The sequence below is a fragment of the Papio anubis genome, chromosome 1, assembly GCF_008728515.1.
Source record: "Papio anubis isolate 15944 chromosome 1, Panubis1.0, whole genome shotgun sequence".
NCBI lineage: Eukaryota > Metazoa > Chordata > Mammalia > Primates > Cercopithecidae > Papio > Papio anubis.
In genome coordinates this window covers 24,091,890-24,110,752 of record NC_044976.1, presented here as the reverse complement: position 1 = coordinate 24,110,752, position 18,863 = coordinate 24,091,890, and the positions used below count along the sequence as shown (strand labels likewise).

At 56.0% G+C, this 18,863-nt stretch overlaps 1 protein-coding gene across 3 annotated transcripts; it reads right to left on the bottom strand.

Moving 5' to 3' along the window:
* Nucleotides 1–809: 809 nt before the first annotated feature.
* On the bottom strand, nt 810–18,863 carry SELENON (selenoprotein N). 3 transcript variants are annotated; one of them, XM_031665648.1, is made up of 12 exons: nt 18,196–18,863; nt 17,244–17,345; nt 13,666–13,799; nt 10,236–10,445; nt 9,876–10,000; nt 9,205–9,342; nt 7,520–7,601; nt 7,177–7,365; nt 6,279–6,384; nt 5,026–5,138; nt 4,840–4,941; nt 810–3,503 (listed from the first exon to the last, which is right to left on the bottom strand). In XM_031665648.1, the coding sequence occupies exons 1-12, from the start codon at nt 18,509–18,511 to the stop codon at nt 3,333–3,335; spliced, it is 1,788 nt and encodes a 595-aa protein (XP_031521508.1). In that variant the 5' UTR covers nt 18,512–18,863; the 3' UTR covers nt 810–3,332. The 3 variants fall into 3 exon arrangements, with proteins under 3 accessions (XP_031521508.1, XP_017813921.1, XP_017813925.1); XM_017958432.2 differs by lacking the exon at nt 17,244–17,345 and having other exon boundaries at nt 810–3,515; XM_017958436.2 differs by lacking the exon at nt 17,244–17,345.

The window sequence follows — 18,863 nt, the reverse complement described above, 5'->3', positions numbered from 1 at the left end:
TGCCGTCTTGAAATGATTAATTTTCTAACAGGGGGTCTTGTGTTTTCATTTTGCACTGGGCTCTGCAAAATTATGTAACTGGTCCTGGCAAGAGACCTCAGAGGTCATCCACCCTATCTCCACCATATCTCAAATGCTGAAGACTGACTCCCAGGTCCAGCCCTCTTTCCAGGATGGCACATTGTGTTTTAATCATTACTTTCCCCTCTTGTGCGATGGCGGATCATGCAAGTTCACGCTGGCTGTCTGTCCTGGGTGTAGATGCTGATTTGCTGTCCCACTCAGATCCCCTTGCAGGAAGAATGGAGCCCCCTACCTGGGAATTTCCTTCACCTCCCAAGCCAATGACTGATACAAGGCCCAAAAGGCCAGTTCAACTCTGCAGTGTGGTTTATGCCTCACAGCTCTTCCACTGTGGGTCAGGCCAAGGCTGGGCTGAGACTGTTCCTGCTCAGCATTTTTCCTTTTCCTCTTCTGCTTCCCTCCTTCTTTTACAGGTTTTTCTGGAAGTACACTCCCCACCCCACCAAAAAAAAAAAAAAAAAAAAAAAAATCACTTCATGCCTGTCTCAGGTTCCGCTTCTAAGACAACTTCCAGATCTTTCTCAACAGAGAGCACCAGATTCTCAAAACAGTAAGTCCTACCACTTGTTCTATCACAAACTTATTTTGGGCAAGTCACTCAAGCCCTCGATAGGTAAGATAGTCCCTGAAAGCATTCCAGCCAAGTCCACCCCAGGCGGGAGCCGCCGCATGGAAGGACAGAGCTGAACATGCCACTCAAAGGAAAAGCACTTAGAACCACTCTAGTCAGTCTTCTCTAATTTTATTACAGGGCAGGTTGAGGACAGGGGAGGGAAGTGGCAGAGGAGTGACAGGAGGGCAGCCAGGGGCCCTCTCCTACCCTGAGCCTCAAGGCCTGGTAGGGGACAGGAACTACAGAGGCATCAGATGAGGCCTCAGAAAGCGCAGGCCACCAGCATTTTCCATGGGACCAGGCTGGCTCAATGCGGAACTGACTCTCCCAGAGCAGCGGGAGAAGGGTTCGCGTGGGCTCCCCTGCCCTCCCACCAGTCCCTGACAGGATGGGGGAGGCGCAGAGAACATCAGGTGCCCTCCCTCCCCGTAAGGGGCATGGGGGATGGGGGCACTTCCTCTCAGGACACAGGGAGCCTGGCTGAGCTGGGTGGCTCATGCCTGGCCTGGAGGTCGGAGGGGAGTGAGACACTCTGGTTTAAAAGGCCTTCCTTTCCATTTTGGGGAAAACAGGCAGGGAGAGAGGCGATGGTGCTGTGCCAAAAAACACCCCCAAATCCAGACGCAGGCTTTGGAGCCACATGTGGGTTTGAATCTGAACTCTACCTGGCTGAGTGACCCTGGGCAAGTCACTTCACCTCCCTGAGACTCAAGTTTCATCAAGATGGGAACAATGAGCATCTGCCTCACACAAGCTTGTCGTGAGGATTAAGTGAGAAAGTGCATGTAATATTAGCAATGATTGGATAATACAAAATTAAGAACAAGGTTGGGCGTGTGGCTCACGCCTGTAATCCCAGCAATTTGGGAGGCTGAGGCAGGTGGATCACCTGAGTTCAGGAGTTCCAGACCAGCCTGACCAATATGGTGAAACCCCATCTCTACTAAAAAATACAAAAATTAGCCGGGTGTGGTGGCATGCACCTGTAATCCCAGCTACTAGGTAGGCTGAGGCAGAATTGCTTGAACCAGGGTTGGGGGGGGGTTGCAGCGAGCCAAGATCACGCCGTAGCACTCCAGCCTGAGTGACAGAGCAAGACTCCATCTCAAAACAATACAAAACAAAACTCAGAAGAAGACTGGCTGGGGAAGGCTCAGTGAACACGCCCAAGGCAAGCGGGGTAACTCGGCGAATAGAAGGCCCAGGAGTGGCTGCAGAGATGTCTGCCTTCCTTCCTCCGCTGCCAGGTTTAAGAGTGAGCCCCGGGTGGGGTGAGGGGGTGGGGAGAGAACTGGGGGCTGGGGAGGGGGCAGCCTGACTTCAAGGCCTTAATGAAAGAGTGCGGGTGCACCCGTGGGCCTGCGTGGAGAGGATGGGACAGTGCTGGGGGGTGGTGGATCCTCTGAGGACTGTTTTTAAAAAGCTGAAGAGGAGAAGGAAGAGAGGACGATTTCTTCCCATAGGTGCAGCTGCAAAGACATCAAGCTGGACCCATCGAGGATTTCGGATTCAGCCATCATGGGGCTGCTGCTGGGGAAGCCACTGCCCCTCCTTTCTCCTCAGCACTGGGGTTATAAAAAAATACCTACAAACCATGAGAAAGTTTGTATAAAAACACTTTTCTGCACATATAAAAAGAAAGACTGGCCGTGGTCAGTGGCTCAGGACGTGGACCAAAGTCCCAAGAGTGGCCAAGGGGAGTCCGTGGTGCCCCAGTGGTAGAAGAGCTAGCCTGGGGCACCCCTGGTTGCCGGACAGCGCCGGCTCTGGAGAAGGCTGTGGTCTTTGGCCGGGCTGTGCTTCTGTGGATGTGAGGTCTGAGGGGCAGGAGGGGCGGCAGAAGCGCTGGCTCCCGCAGTCCTGCGGAGACCCTGTGCTAAGGTAGGTGGTGGGAGTGCTTTGGCTCTAGGCCTCAGGAACCCCCTTAGTGCGCCCCATTGCTAAAGGCAGAAGCCCCTTCACAGTAAACTTCCCCAGACATCTGGTCAGTGGCGTGGTCAGGGAAGCCGCAGGGGGTCCAGTCTGATTTCCACTTCAATGGAGGGTTCTGCCCAGAGGCTCCAGAAGACTGGCTCCTGCTGAGACCGACCCCAGCTGGGGACATCAGGCACAGGAGGGCAGCCCAGGGTGTGGCCAGGAAGGCAGGCTCTAGATAAACAGGAGAGCCGCCTTGGAAGCCTGGCCCCTCCTGGCTGGGGCTTCTGGATGTTTCCTGTGGGAAGGGCTGAAAGCAAGGAGAGGGTGGTGGCCCTGTCTTCCTAGCCTGCTCCTCCTTCCATTCTTCACCCAACAAGGGCCTAGACTGTGCGGCTCACTGGAAGAGGTCCAGAGAGTTCACCCAGGCCCTGATCTGGGGGTGCCAAGCAGCTTTCCAGAGCCAAATGGGTAGGGAGAGCGGAGAGTGACAGTCAGAGCTAGAGGTTCCTCTGCCCAGCCAGCCCAGGCACCCCTTGTCTACCCGCCATCATGGAGCCAAGGCTGTGGTGGCCACCCTCAGTGGAGCTTGTACCCCCCAAGGCAGCCTAGGAGTGGGGTGGGAGTGGGTGGCATCTGCAGTCTGAAACGGGCTGAGGAACATTCTGGCTCTGGGGTGCGGGGGCCTGTGCATCAGATCCCGTCCGGCCCCGCAGGCACTCTAGGGCTGGAGGAGGGGCAGGCCACGCCGGAGTCCCTCCTTCAGGAACTGCATGTAGGTGGCCGTGGATGGGTCTTCAAAGGTGGATGAGAAGCTGAAGAGATGGCTCTCGACTTCCTCGGGCTTCATGGAGGTGATGTCCAAGAAGTAGTTGGCATTGATGTGGTGGACCTGGGAGAAGGGCTGGGTGAGGAGAGTGGGATGGAGGGGGCCCCCAGGCTCCCCGTGCCCTCTGCTCTGTGGGGAGAAGCAGGGACTCTATCAGGCCTTGACTGTCCTTGTCTGAGGTGATGGTGGGCAGGCAGTGCTGCCGTAAGCCCTCGCCAGCACCCGACACCACCTCATCACCCTGTGTCTGACGAGGGGCACCTCCCTGCCTTGCCTACCAGGTGAAAACCCAACACTTTCCAACATCACCTCTTCACTAGCCCTCTGCCTCCGCCCCCCGAAATGACCTCTCTCTCCTCTGTTCCTGTGGCCCCGGACTCCATCCTGAACTCCGTGCTCACTTCTCTCACTGGGGCCTCACGCACCACGGGCCTCTCCTTTGGCCTCCCGCTCCAGACAGTGAGCTCTTTCAGCACAGGGCCATGTCTTTATCTTTGTGCCTGGCACAGAGTAGGTGCCCAGCAGATGAACAGACGAATGAATCAGCATTCAACCAACATTCATATGAGTGGGAGGCCTGGTTCTCCCAAGCAGTTCCCCGACACCATCTCATCACCCTGTGCCTGGGACAGCCGATGCCTTCTGCCTGGTGCCCCTTCCTTTGCACTGAGCCCTCACTGGACACCTCGCCCGTGCCAGCCCCTGCTCCTGACCTGCTCCCGTCCTAAGATCCTGAGGAAGCTGACCTCCTCCTACGGCCTTGGGTCCCACACTAACCATGCCTTGGGACTTAAAGGATAAGGGGTCGCTTTGATCAGAAGAGCTGGAGATCTGAGGCTCGAGGGCAGGCCTTGGTTCAAAGCCAGCTGCACTTAATTAACTGCAACATTTGTCCAGTCTCTGAACTTTTCTGGGCCTCTTTCCTTGTTTATAAAATGGGCGTTCATGATCATCCGTCTCCCAAAGCTGCTGTGAGGCCCCCGTGAGAAAACTTGCTGAGTGCTAAGGGCCCTTAGGGAGAGGTGGGGTCTTGAACCTTGGCTCAGGGCCCTCTCCTGGTCTTCTCTGTCACAAGGTCCGGCTACTCCCTCCCCTTCCATCCCAGGACTGGCTGCCATGGTCCAAGGCAAGCCTTCCCTTCCAGGCCGTGTTTCTAGCCAGGCGCTGACTCTGCCTCGGGACTATGCTCGCTGCTGTACAGCCCCCGATGACCAACACCTGCATCACGATTCCTGTTTCTACATGGGGACGACTGAGGCTTAGACTGGGTAAGAGACCAGCTTGAGGCTTTGCAGCCAGGAAGTGGCAGGGCCAGACCCGAAACCTGATGAAGCCTGCACATCCAGGCCCCCTGCTGGTTGCTCCCTGGGCCCCGTGGGGTCTGGGTGAGGGTGCCTACCACGGTGCCATTGGGCAGGCAGATCATCATCTCCACCGGGAAGCTGTACTTCTCCAGGTGCAGGCCAGCCAGCTTCTGATGGGACGGGTTCTCCTGGTTGTTCTGTGGGGACAGTTGCATACTCCTGATGCCGTGGCCCCCACCACTGTTCGGGAGGCTCCTGTTCCTGCCCACCCGCCGGCTCACCTGCAGCTCCTCCAGCTCCTTCACCAGGGACCAGGTGCTGATGAAGCTCTCGTTGAGCAGGGTGAGGATGGGCGAACTTTCCAGGACAGTCTCCCGGAGAGTCCGCCCTGAACCTGTGCAGGAAGAGGAAAAAGCTGGAAGACAGAAGTGTGAGGCACCCCCACATCTTGCTGGGGTGCAATCTTGCTTTGGGGAGACTTCACGCACTGCAGAACAGTCTCTGCACCCAAGTGAAATAACAGATTCAAAGAGCCTGAGGCAGAGTAGGTACTGAATAAATGGTAGTTGGAATTAGCATCCATAATACACCCGCATCCTGGGCTGAGATTAGGGTTAGGGGTTCTACCTGGCCCCGGGGACTTGCAGGCAGTGACAGCTTCTTAAATCCAGTGAACGTTCTGTGTCCCAGGGCCTTTGCACAGGCTGTTCCTCTACCTGGGACACTCCATCTGGTCATGTGACAAACTCCTACTCATCCTTCAGAGTCTCAGCGTAAATATCACTGTCTTCACAAAGCCTTCCCTGACCCCCAGATATACACTCTGGTGCCACTCTGGACTGTCCCCTGTAGAACAATCACCGTGCTTGTACTGACTCATTCGGTGTCTGCCTTTGCACTGTGTCTCCCCCTTTGAGGGCAGGGACCCTTTCTGACTTCCTCACTGTGGGACGCCAGCACCCAGCCCACTGCTACACTGATGGCTGACAGGGTGAGGGCGGGGCACTGTTTCATTCATCTTTGTGCCCATCCAAAGAACGTTGCATCTAGGAGGTCTCTGGTGAATTTTCTGAATAAATTAACGCAAGACCAGCCTCTGGCCTGATTTTCCCTCTTACATGTATATAAGTGTATATACACTTAGACTTCACAGTGTATGTGGCACTTTCACCCCCATGTCCACAGCTCTGAGAGGTAAGTGTATTATCCCTTCTTATTATTGAGAAAACTGAGGCTCGGGGAGGGGAAGACACTTGGTCAAGGTTACCGAGCTGACAATGGCTGAGTTTGAACCCAGCCTGCCAGGGCCCTTTCTTCAGCATCTGGTAGCTCCCACTGGGCTCAGCACAGAAACTCCCAGGCCCTCACCCCACGCCCCTACCCTGGGCAGTCCCCCACCCCACGCCCCTACCCTGGGCAGTCCCCGGGGCCCTCATGACTCAACAGGAGAGTCCCATTGGTTTCAGAGTCTCCGGTACCCAACAAGGTGTGGACTTTTCCTCCTGCTCCCCTTAGATTCAGCCGGGCCCCTCACCTCAGCAGGACTGGTCGTCCAGGGCCCCCCACAGCAGGATCGAGTGCACCAGCTTGTTCTCAGCCTTGGCTCGGTCGAAGGCCTCAGTGAATGGCAAGTAGGAGACCTGGGGCCACGCCGAGACAGAGAGAAGCCATCATCAAAGCGGCCAGGGTCCCACTCGGGCTGTGAGTCTGTAGTGTGTGCAAGTATGTGTGTGTGTATACATGTGAGTTTGTGTGTAGGCATATCTGTGTGTATACATGTTTGTGTATATGTACATTTGCATGTGTAGGTATATGTTTGTGTATGTTTGTATATATGTGTGTATATGTGTGTGTGTATATATGTTAGTGTGTTTGTATGTGTGTGTGAAGGGGGTGCTGCTGAGCCAGGGGATGGATGTCTCCTCCAAGTTCTATTTATTATTATTATTTTCATTTATTTTTTCTTTGAGATGGAGTCTCACTCTGTTGCCCAGGCTGTAGTGCAGTGGCGCAATCATAGCTCATTGCAGCCTTGAACTCCTGGGCTCAAGCAGTCCTCCTGCCTCGGCCTCCCGAAAGGTTTAGTACTACAGGTGCGTGCTAACACCACCCCCAGGTAATTAAAAAATTTTTTGTAGATATGGGGTCTCGCTATGTTGCCCAGACTGCTCTTGACCTCCTGGCCACAAGTGATTCTCCGCCTCAGCCTCCCAAAGTTTTGGATTATAGGCATGAGCCATTGCACCTGGCCTCTTCCTCTAAGTTCCAAATGGCAGCAGGGAAGCCCCACTGGCATACGCTGGGCACAACAGTGAGACAGCCTCAGTAGCAAGCCCTGAACACACGCCAGCACCTGTGCCCAGCTGCTGCTCCACAGCTCCCAGCCTCTGCCTGTGCAGCCTGACCCTGGCCTTCACCCCGCCCAGCCTCACCTTCTTGAAGGGGTACATGGCCACCTCCAGGCGCCGGGCAGCCTCCTCCCAGCTCAGCTCCTGCTGCCACTTGATCTCCTCAAACACAAACTGCAGGGACTCCCCCGAGGGCAGGTGGCTGTCGATCACGCTGCCATCCTCATCCAGGATCACCGAGGGCACTGAGGGGCCCATGGCCTCCAGCTCCATCTGGGCCAGAGGTCAGTGGTGGGGGGAAGGCTCAGAGATGGGCAAGAATCCTCAGGGGCTCCCTGAGAGACCCTCCAAGATGCTCCACTCATTGCAGAGGAAGGGCGGGGCCCTGCAGCGGGCCCACCTGGATGGGAGCCTCCTGTGCGCTCACCTGGGGTATGTAGCCGATGTCCACCTCCATGTTGCTGCTTTCACTGGCCCCATAAAGCCACTCCATGTCCACATTCAGAGACCTGGGGATGGCCAGGGCAGAGTGACACCATCATCAAAGCCCATTATCCGTGTCACACTTTATCTCACATAATACCTGCAACTGTCTCCATTTTCCAGATGAGGACACTGAGGGTTCTCAAGGTGAACACCTGCTCTCAGAGCCACTGGGATTCTGGCTGCAGAGTCCTGGCCCTCTCTCCACCAGGCTGCCCCTTCCTAAGGCACTGGAGCCACTTCACCGTCCGCCGGCCCTGCCCCTCACAATCCACAAAGGGCCTGCACAGCCATGGCCCGTGTATTCTCCAGGACCCTTCGAGGCAGAGAGATGGCCAGTGCCTCACGGTGGGTCACAGGGTGGGGCAGGAATGAAAGTGAGCACCGTGGTCCCTGCACAGGCCTCTGGTGGGCAGCAGGAAATCTGAGCTGAGCAGTGCAATCTGCAGGTCCGCCGCACGGGGGAGCCCCAGCACTGATAAACCACCACCTCCGCAGCAGGTGGTGCAGAGGGCAGAGCTAGGTACCCCCCGGGGGTCAGCAGTCCCTGATGCCTGGTCCTCAGACATGAGCCCAGGAGCAGCTGGTCCTGGAGCTGGTCACTGCCTCTCTCCTTCTGTCCAATACAGTCCAGGCCCCCTCCTCAATAACCCCGGGTTGGAGGCAGGTGTGCCCAGCCCGAGGGCTGGTACTTTGACTGGGGAGCCCCTGCTCTGCCCACCCTGGGGAGGGAGGGAAGCCATCCCCACTCCTAGGGGCAAGTTTCTCCTCCCATGTCATCCCAACCATCCTCTCACGCCTGCCCTGTGGGTGAAATAGGCCAGGAGTCAGTCTCCCATCTGGCAGATGAGGAAACAGGCCTACAGAGGGCCAGGGCCTTGCCCACAGCCACACGGCCAGTGGGTGCCACAGTTGAGACGTAACTGCAGACCTCCTGGCTCCCAGCCAGGCCTTGTCCCTGTAGAGCGGTCACTCAGGCCCACTAGGTGGCCACTTGCTATCAGTTAGGAATCTGGACAGACTTGAAGCCAGGGCCTCCTGGGTCCTCTACTCTGCTGATAGGTGGCCAGCCCTGAGGAGGTGAGGCAGGCAGGTGGCTGGTGCAGCACTGTCCCGGAAGCCTCTCCGGGGCTCTGCAGCAGTGGAGGGCCTGCCCTCGGCCTTTGCATGTGCTGTTCCTCTGCCTAGCGAAACCCTTAGAGCCCCTTGTCTCTGCTGAGATGACCCTCTTCTTCTGAGAAGCCTCCCTGGACCCCACAGCTGGGTCCCTGCCTAGCTGCCGGCCTTCCCCTTGGTGGCACGCACAGGCTGCGATTACAGCGCTGACTAGGGCCTGTCAGCAGTGTGAGGGCGGGGAGGCCCAGCTTCAGGAAGAGTCTATGGGCTGCTGCACTGGGTCCCAGGCACAGAGGTGGAGGGCCAGGCCACGCGGTGCCTGGGAACAGCTGGTGGGTGATCAGCTCATCCTCTTGCCTGCCTTATGCCGCCTCCTCCCATGCCAGCCCCACGAGATGGGCTCTGGGGAGCAAAGGAAGGGGCAGAGACAGAAGCGGCCCCTAGGCTCCTGGAGCTGGGGAGCAGGACAAGCTGTAGGAGGGAGCCAAGGCTGGGCCGAGGTCAAGCTCCCACCTGTGGTTGGGCACGAAGAGCCGGAAGTCGCGCACGTGGGTGGCGTCTTTGGAGAGGATGATGTGGCCGGTGAACTGACCCGGGGAGAACCAGAAGGGGAAGTCGGGCGGCTCACTGAGCTGGAACTCGGCGTGGATCCTGTGTGAAGGGAATCTCCTGCACCAGAGCTGCCCACCTTCTCCCCAGGAGCCCGGGAAGCCTTGGCCAGACTCATCAGGGAGAGGAGGCTGAGTGTGTGGGTGGAGGTGGATGGGCCAGGGGGCAGCAGCGAGGCCCTCCAAATGCTGCTTGTCCTTCGAGGCCCAGGTCACATGTCCCTCCTCCAGAAGCCCTGCCTGGACCCCCTCCCTGAGCCCCCACAGCTTCTGGAGGGCATGTGTGACTGGATGTCCTTCCCACTTCTGTGTGGATGGCACAGCCATGGCTACCAGCCCCGTGCCAAGCAAGTTCCACAGCTTTTTCTTTCGGAACCCTCACATGCCCTACGAGTAAGTCATCAGCACCCCGATCCACAGGTGAGAACACTGAGGCTCAGAGAGCCAAAGCTGCTTCCCCGAGATGGCAGGGGGAGGAGAGACAGAGTTGGGGGGCTCAAGCCAGGCCCTCCCCTCTGGGCGCTAAACCGGCTGTGCCTCCCGGAAGCTCCAGGCTGGCCTGTGTGGCCCACTCACCGGAACATCACGGTGTAGTAGAAGTCACTGATGGCAGTCAGGCAGGCCACAGCCCCCTGAGGGGCAAAGCGGGTCTTCACAAAGGGCCGAGGGTGGAACATGCTCAGGAGCCGGTGGATGATGACCTGGGGGCGGTGGGAGGCATGTGCTGGCTTGCTGGGTCCCGCTGAGCCTGGATCCGCTGGGGTGGGGGTCAGCCCAGACCCAAAGGCCCAGGGGCCCCATGGGGAAGAGGCAGGTCCAGAGGGAGGCAGGAGAGCAGGTGGGGCAGGCCTGGCACTGGGGTCCAGGCGCAAACAGAGGGGTGGCCACTCCTGGGCTGGGGCAGAGGGCCTCAGGTCGCGCTCCGGCTGTCCTCACCTCCTTGCCCTTGGGCGGCGGCGGATAGAAGCGGTTGTTGGATAGGTAGCCAGTGAACACGCTCAGCTCACTGGGGATGATCCACCAGGGCTCGCCCAGCTCCTGGCCTGGCGGGGGAAGGAAGGGCTGGAAGTGGCGGGCGGAAAACACTGCACTTGGCGAGGCTGCGGCCGTCCAGTTTCGGAGGCCGGACAGGGCGAGGCGGGAAACCTGGGGCAGGGGAAAGCGAAGCTCCAGATATCTAAGAACCATGACTCCGGGGCCTCGTGTCCCACATGGGTGGAGGTCTCCCTCAAGCCCTGAGCCAGCCCACACCAAGGGAGCAGATGGATCCCAGGCAGTTTCCTGCCCCAGTGGTGGCCACAAGCTTAGCAATATCCCACCAGAGAGGCTCCTCTCCCCGCTCCAGTGCCTCTGCAGCTCACCCAGGCGCAGCCCAGGCCAGAGCAGCTCGCTCAAAGGCAGGGTTGGAATGGGGGTGGTGGGGCTCTGTGCCTCACACCATCCCGCCTCCCTCCTATGCATAAGCCCATGGGCCAGTCTTGAGAGCCACCACCCTGCCTGGCTTCCCCGGCCTTCCAGCAGCCCTGCTCTCCCTCCCCAGTCTCCTCTCCAAGTCTCCTCCCAGGGACTAACGTCCCACTGGCCAGCTCAGGATTTCGGTTTGGAGCTAAGTCCGATGAGGGTGGTGGCCAATCATGTTTGAGGTGAGATCTCTAGGGTCAAGAGCAGGATGAGACCACAGGGAGTGGGAAGGAAGGCCTCCCCCAGAAGGGCCCTGCCTTAAGTACAGACTGCCCCACCTTGGGCAAAAAGCCTTCCCTAAGCCTGAGTCCTCATCAGTGACCTGCCTCGCCTCTGACAAGCTGATGGCTTGAAGAGGACGCTCAGAGACCACAGAGCTGTCTACACATCAGCCAGCATTTGAGGAACAGCAGGTTCCCTCTCCTGTCCCCACCTCCCTGGCAGCAGGAGCTCAGGCTTGGTGGGAGGTGGGAGGAAAGCAGTGCAGGGAGCTCCCATGGAGAGAGATTGAACAGGCAGTTCTCAAGGCAGAGCTGGCTATGCGGGGCCAGGCCGAGCCTGCCCTGCTGGGTCCTGCTTGTAGGCTGGCCACCCCCTGCAGGGGACCTGCCAGAGATGGGTGCTGGGCTCGGTGGGGCTCTGCTTGGGGGCCAGGGCTGGGGGTGCTGTTCCTGCCTCACCCCAGTTCTTGCTGTCTGTGGGGACTCATCTGCTCAGATCAGCCCATCACTGCCAAACCCGTAGAGATGGGTTCCCCACCTCCTTCTGTGGAAGGTCAGAGCCGTTTCGACCACTTTCTGGACTCCTGCCTATCTGCTGCACTCTCTCTCCTTGGCTGAGAAGAACACGTTTATTCATTTGTTCATTCCACAAAATGTTTTCTGCACCTAATGTATAGGAAGTTTCTCTCAGAGTACACTGTGCAGCCTGTCTTCTTGGAACTTATAGTGAGAGATGGCAAGTAAACAGGAACCAAAATGGGCAGTGCCCTTCCCTGTGAGCTCCTCCTTGGAATTCCCGTCCCTGCCTGAACCTGCAGCGATGAGGTTAAGAAAGCGGCTCCCAGCCGGGCGCGGTGGCTCACGCCTATAATCCCAGCACTTTGGGAGGCCGAGGTGGGAGGATCAATCAGGAGATCGAGACCATCCTGGCCTGGCCAACATGGTGAAATCCCGTCTCTACTAAAAATACAAAGAAATTAGCCAGGCGTGGTGGCAGACACCTGTAGTCCCAGCTACTTGGGAGGCTGAGGCAGAATTGCTTGAACCCGGGAGGTGGAGCTTGCAGTGAGCTGAGATCGTGCCACTGCACTCTAGCCTGGGCGACAGAGTGACACTCCGTCTCCAAAAAAAAAAAAAGAAAGGAAGAAAGAGGCTCCCCAGCACTGCTTCCCTGGGCTGGGCCAGGTGGCAATTCCGCCACAGGCACCAGCCTCACGGTCATTCCCGAGTTTCTTTTGCCATGTGGCCGCCAGGCTCTAGAGTTGGGCACTGCCAAGGGGCTGCTGCTGGGCAGCGGACATCCAACATCCCCTGGGGAACTCAACTTCAACATGTGCAGACTGACCTCATTCTCTGCCCCCTTCTCCCTCCCCCGCTACAGTTCCCATCTGGGCGAGCAGCCCACCATGCCCCTGGTCACCAGCCAGAAGCTTGAGTCATCCAACTCCTGCCCACCCATTGTCCATGAGGAGCCGCTCCCTGCCCTTTCCTCCTTCCCCAGCATCCTCCAGGCTGCCCTTACCTTCCATCTCCTCTCCCTCGCCCGTCCAGAACTGGTCTTCTTGCCTCCATTTCTCCCCATTCTTCCCATGCCCCATCCCTGGCCTGGAAAGCCCAGGTTTCATGAGGAGGCTGTCTTGTTTAAAATCTGCTTGGTGTTCAGCCGCCACAGAATGAAGGCCAAAGGCAGGCAACAAGGCCCTTGGTGGGGTCTGGCACCTTCTCTCCTGGCCACACTGACCAGGATGCCCCTGCGTGGGTCCTGCATGCCTCCTGGGCCCAGCCACACCAGCCGCCTGGCCTCGGTGACCAGCCTGGCACTCCTGCCTTCAGGCCTCTGTTCATACTGAAGGGGCGTTGGCTGAGATGAAAAGGCTGGGTCGGTGTGGGCTGGGCACAGAGAGGCAGTGTTCCTGGCACGGGGAACCGTGTGTGAGAAGGCTCCTAGTTGGAAGAAAGCCTGGGCATTTGGAAGGAAGGAAGTCTGGTGTGGTTGGAACAGAGGAAGCCCACAGAGGGGAGGAGAGAGTGGGAGACAGTGCAAAAGGGCAGGCAGGGGCTGAGGCAGCTTCATCCTGCAATGCGCTCAGGACCCTGTCCAAAGGGCCTTGGGCTGGGGAGGGGCTGGCAAGGAGAACATCTATCCACCTCCTACCTCCACCTTCTCAGGTGCCCTCCCCACCCCACAGCCCTCTGCTGGGGACCAAACCTCAGGTCTAGATCATCAGAGTTCAACAGAGTACCTATCAGGAGGCAGGCATCAGGCTATACCCTATGGGGAAGAGATGGATGTGCGGGAAGTAATCACCATAGTATGTGGGACAGCTGCACTAACAGGGTCTCTACTGCACTGCTGCTTCCTCCGAGACCCCCCACCTGCGCTCAGTCACCCTGCTGAGCCCTCCTCATCCTCTTCCTGCAGTCTACCAGATGTCACTTCCTCTAGGAAGTCATTCCCCCATCTGGGGTGAAGACTAATGCTTCTCTCTCCTGCTCCCCCAGCAGGCTGTATGCCTGGACAGCAGGGACAACATCACAGCCACATGGACCTCCAGGGCCTGGCATGGGGCCTGGCTCCAGTGGGCACACAGAGGGCAGAGGAAAGAAAGATGAATGGAGCAGAAACTCATCCTCAGGAGACGGATGCACACAGATGATCCCACTGCCTGTGGTCCCCTACTCACCCCTAGGAAGCCATCTTTGCTTTTGGTCATGGTCTCCGGGAGCAGAGGCTGGAATCGGGCTTCTATGGTGAGTGTCTCCTCGCTAGGGTCAGGGGGCAACTCTTCCTCCTCGTAGCTGGCCGCAGGAGTTGACCCTATGAGACACAGATCATCGGAAGAGCACTGCCCTTACGCTGCAGAGCTCAATTCTCCCTGGTCATCCACACTAGCTGGTGATTAACGGAGCCAGGCAGGGGGTGGGGGTAGCTTGGGTGTTAACAGTTAACAATCACCAAAGTAACAACCAGTGTATCACATTTTAGTTTCAGGATAGCCCAGGGAGGCAGATAATGACATTACCAACTCCATTTGACAAATAAGAAAGTGAAGGTTCAGAGAGGTAAAGTCACTTCCCCAGGTTACATAGCTAGATGGTGGAGGAATCGAGATTGAAACCCAGGCCTGTTTTACTTGAAACCCATGACCAACCATGACCCTTTTGTGGGTCTTCTGGGACTGAGAGGAACTCAGTCAAGGGAACCAGAGTAATGAATGAAGCAAGAAACAGAAACAGGCTCTTTGGTGTCATAGGGAGAGCACTGGTTTGGGAGTGAGGAGACCCACTTTCCCCTACTGTTTTGGAAGGAAGGGGAACTGCCCCGGCTGCAGGAGGGGCTGGACTGGCAGTGGCTAGATTTTATTTCTTGGATCTTTTCCTGCTCAGAGATCTGGCAAGTCTGTAACCTTCCCAGTGTGGAAGGATTCATTTTGAAGGGCTAAGGGAGAAATGACGCCTATTTCAAAAGGGGTGAGTAATAGTCACCGGTAACAAAATGAAGCCGGTAGGGGGTGGGGGTGGGTCTTGTCCTGTCTGCCCTCTCAGGGCAGGGTAGTGGTACAGAGATGATGCCTGGCATTTGCTGACTGAATGGCTAGCAGGCTGAACGATGCATTAAAGCCGTTCTCAACCAGAAGTCCTCAAAATCACCCAGGATGCCTTTAAACTACAGATGCTCACAACCCACCTCAGACCTACTGAATCAGAATCTGCAGGGGTGGGAGTCTGGAAACTGCCCTTTTAACAAGCGCTCCCTGCTGCTCCTGATGCAAATCCCTATTCTGAAGCATCACTTATTTCTATATTTGTAAGTCAATGCAATAAAACTTTCCAAAACGCAATCTAGAAACCCAAGAAGAAGGGAGCAACAGGAATATGCAGGGTTATTAGTCGGCCTTGCTTATTCAATTATTTTACTGATATCATAGATAAATATTAATAATAATGATTCCCAAGGCAGCTCATGCCTGTAATCCCAGCACTTTGGGAAGCCAAAGCTGGCGGATCACCTGAGGTTAGGAGTTCAAGACCAGTTCATGACCAACATGATGAAACCCCATCCCAGGCCGGGCGCGGTGGCTCACTTTGGGTGGCCGAGGCGGGTGGATCACGAGGTCAGGAGATCAAGACCATCCTGGCTAACATGGTGAAACCCCGTCTCTACTAAAAATACAAAAAATAGCAGGCTGAGGTGGCCGAGCGCCTGTAGTCCCAGCTGCTGGGAGGCTGAGGAGTGGGAGAATGGTGTGAACCAGGTGAGGCTTACAGTGAGCGAGGTCGTGCCACTGCACTCTAGCCTGGGGCTGACCTGGCGAGACTCCATCTCAAAAAAAAAAAAAAAAAAAAAAAAGAAACCCCATCTCTACTAAAAATACCAAAATTAGCTGGGCATGGTGGTGCACACCTGTCATCCCAGCTTACTCTGGGGGCTGAGACAGGAGAATCGCTTGAACCCAGGAGGCAGAGGTTGCAGTGAGAGTGAGCCGAGCACTCCAGCCTGGGAGACAGAGTAAGACTCTGTCTCAGAAAAAAACCAAAAAACAAAAACAACACAATAATAATAATGATTCCCCCACCACCTAGCTGTATGATCTGGGGAAGGGACTTCACCTCTCTGAGCCTTTACTTTCTCATTTGTCAAATGGAGTTGGTAATAATGTTATTAATTATAATAATAATACTCAGCATTTTACAGCCCTTTGGCTTTTTAATGAAAACTTTTATTTCCTGACTTAAGAGTAACATTTGCCCATTATAGGCAATTTGTAAAAATTTTAAGGGATAAGGCAGAAAATTAAACACACTCATAACTCTACCAAATAGAACTAGTTGGCTCCATTTCCTGCTTGGATTTGATTTCCCCCCTTTGATGTCTCAAAACTTGGTCCGTTTTTGCATTCACAGCCTAGAGGTAATGGGGGGAATTCTTTCACCCTGCTGGAGAAAAAGATTTCTGTGCAAAAAATTAAAAGTGCGCCTCAAGCCCAGCAAGCTTTGCTAACATGTCATTATGAGAGAACTCTCACTCTGGCCACATAAAAGGACAAAGAGGTGGCTGTGCAAATGCTCAGAAGTGTATGCAAAATAAGAGGTACAGGCAAGGCCACAAGGAGACGACCTGCTTATCTGCCCATCTGCTTTCATGACAGAACTGCCTGCCACCGAGACATCGATACACATCCACTCCAGCTCATTAGCATTTTCCATCCAACCTTTCTCCTCTAGCAGCGATCACAGGTCACCGGACCAGCACGGAGCCAACCTACCCAATACACCCCTGAAAAACAGCAGGCCCGTGACAGTGCTTTGGAGCTTATGCACCCGAAACAGCCAGCATGTCTCTTTTGCCTTTCCCATCGATGACTGATTTACACCAGGCAATCTGGGTAACAAGTAGGTGCCAAAGATCCTAAGTTCAAGAAATGTCACAAGAAGTTGGAAGAAAATGGACACAGAGGTTGAGGTGATGGTGGGGGCAGCGAGAAAAGCATTTTATAATTCATTAGAATGTTTCAGCCCCTCATCTTTTTTTTTTTTTTTGAGACGTAGTCTCGCTCTGTCACCCAGGCTGGAGTGCAGTGGCGCGATCTTGGCTCACTGCAAGCTCCGCCTCCTGGGTTCATGCCATTCTTCTGCCTCAGCCTTCAGCCCCTCATCTTTAACCAAATAAATAAATAAATAATCACTGACTGCACTAGGCAAAAATGATAGCAAGAATGGAATAGGAGACCGGACACAGTGGCTCATGCCTGTAATCCCAGCACTTTGGGAGGCTGAGACAGGCAGATCACTTGAGGTCAGGAGTTCGAGACTAGCCTGGCTAACATGGCAAAACCCCATCTCTACTGAAAATACAAAATCAGCCCGGTGTGGTGGTAGGCGCCTGTAATCCCAGCTCCTGGGGCGGCTGAGGCAGGAGAATTGCTTGAACCAGGGAGGCAGAGGTTGCAGTGAGCTGAGATCGCGCCACTGCACTCCAGCCTGGGAGACACAGCAAGACTCCAGCTCAACAACAACAACAAAAAGAATGGAATAGGAATCTGAAAACACCTAAGCAGAGTTTCAGATTTAGTAATAATAGTTACAGCTCCTGGCTGGGCGCGGTGGTTCACACCTGTAATTCCAGCACTTTAGGAGGCCAAGGTAGAAGGATCGTTTGAGCCCAGGAGTTTGAGACCAGCCTAGGCAACGTAGTGAGACTATATCTCTACAAAAATAGAAAAATCAGCTGAGCATGACAGCACATGCCTGTGTCCGTTACTCAGGAGACTGAGGCAGGAGGATCAACTGAGCCAGGGAAGTTGAGGCTGCACTGAGCCGTGATTGCACCACTGCACTCCAGTCTGGGTGATAGAACAAGACCCTGTCTAAAAAAAAAAAAAAAAGTTGCAGCTGTCGTCTATTGGAAATCTGCATATTCGTCACTGTGCATTTCTTTTCTCTACTCCTGAAACCTGTGAGCTGGTACAGGACCCTGGAGCCAGATGGCCCCAGTTCTAGCCCTGGCTCCCCACCTTTCTAGCTTGGGAAACTGGGGAGCCTGCCTGTGTCTTAGTCTCTCAAACTATTAAACATGGGGATCATGACAGTGTCCATCTCCCAGGGCTACGGTGAGGTGTAAAGAGAGAACCCACATGAAGCACTTAAATGCCTGGCACGGAGGAGGTGGCCAAGGAATGGTGTTTTTGTTTTTTTGGTTTTGCTTTGTTTGTTTTGAGACAGGGTCTCGCTCTGTCACCCAAGCTGGAGTGTAGTGGTGTGATGTCAACTCACTGCAACCTCTGCCTCATGGCCTCAAGTGATCCTCCCACCTCAGCCTCCCAAGTAGCTGGGACTACAGGCATGCGCCACCACACCCGGCTAATTTCTGTATTTTTGTAGGGATGGGGTTTTGCCATGTTGGCCAGGCTGGTCTTGAACTCCTGGGCTCAAGCAATCCTTCTGTCTCCCAGAGTGTTGGGATTATAGGCGTGAGCCACCTCGCAGACCAAAGAATGTTAACTGGTATTATTGTTCACAAGTCTGAGAAAAACAGGCTCAGGGGTTGCCGGAGCAGCTAGTCCAAGCCACCAGCTACAAAGTGTCAGAGCTGGGAGGAGTCCAGGGCCTCTGAGACCCCAGGGGCTTCCCTCCACTCCAGACAGCCCCTCCTGCTCAGTGAAGACACCGTGGCCAAGGCGCCCTCCTCCCCAGCCGCCAGCCTCTCCTGGTACCTGTTAGCTTCTCAGCAATGGGTTTGAACTCCTCAGGGCTGATGTACATATCCCCGTCAGTGTCCAAGGAGGAAAAGAGAAAAAGGCCATCCGTCCCCAGAGTCTTCAGCGCTGATTCCTGCTTGGGAGGAGAGACTGGGCTGGGCACCAGCTGGTGGCCTCGTCTCCTGGTCCCCAACAAGCAGTTGCTTCCGGATGGTGGCAGCCCCTCCTCCCACCATCTTCCTGAGTCCTCCCAGGGCCTCCCGGTCCATCTGTGCAAATGTCGCCTCTGAACTGCCCCCAGAGCCTCCAGTCCCTCCTGGTCCCTGCTCATCCACTGTTTGGTCCGACTGCCCCTCCCAATTTGTCCCCAGCCCGCCTTAGGCCTGGCCCTGGCTGCTTGGCCCTGTTCCTCCTGCACCTTCTGTCCTCTCCTGTGTCCCCTCCTCACTGTCCCAGGGCTTCCCAGTGCCCCTTGCAGACTCTGTGGGTCCCAGCTTCACTGTGTCCAGGTCACCCCTCTGGACAAACCCCTCCAGTCTGTCCCAGCTCTACAGTGACCTCCGTTCGCCTCCTCCCCATCAGTCCGGCCCCAGGCTCCCCCACCCGCCTCCCGTGTCCCCTCCTTCTCGTGCTCCCCCCATCCCGTCCCCCTCCGCCCCCCGCCTCCCCCGACTCGTCCCTGC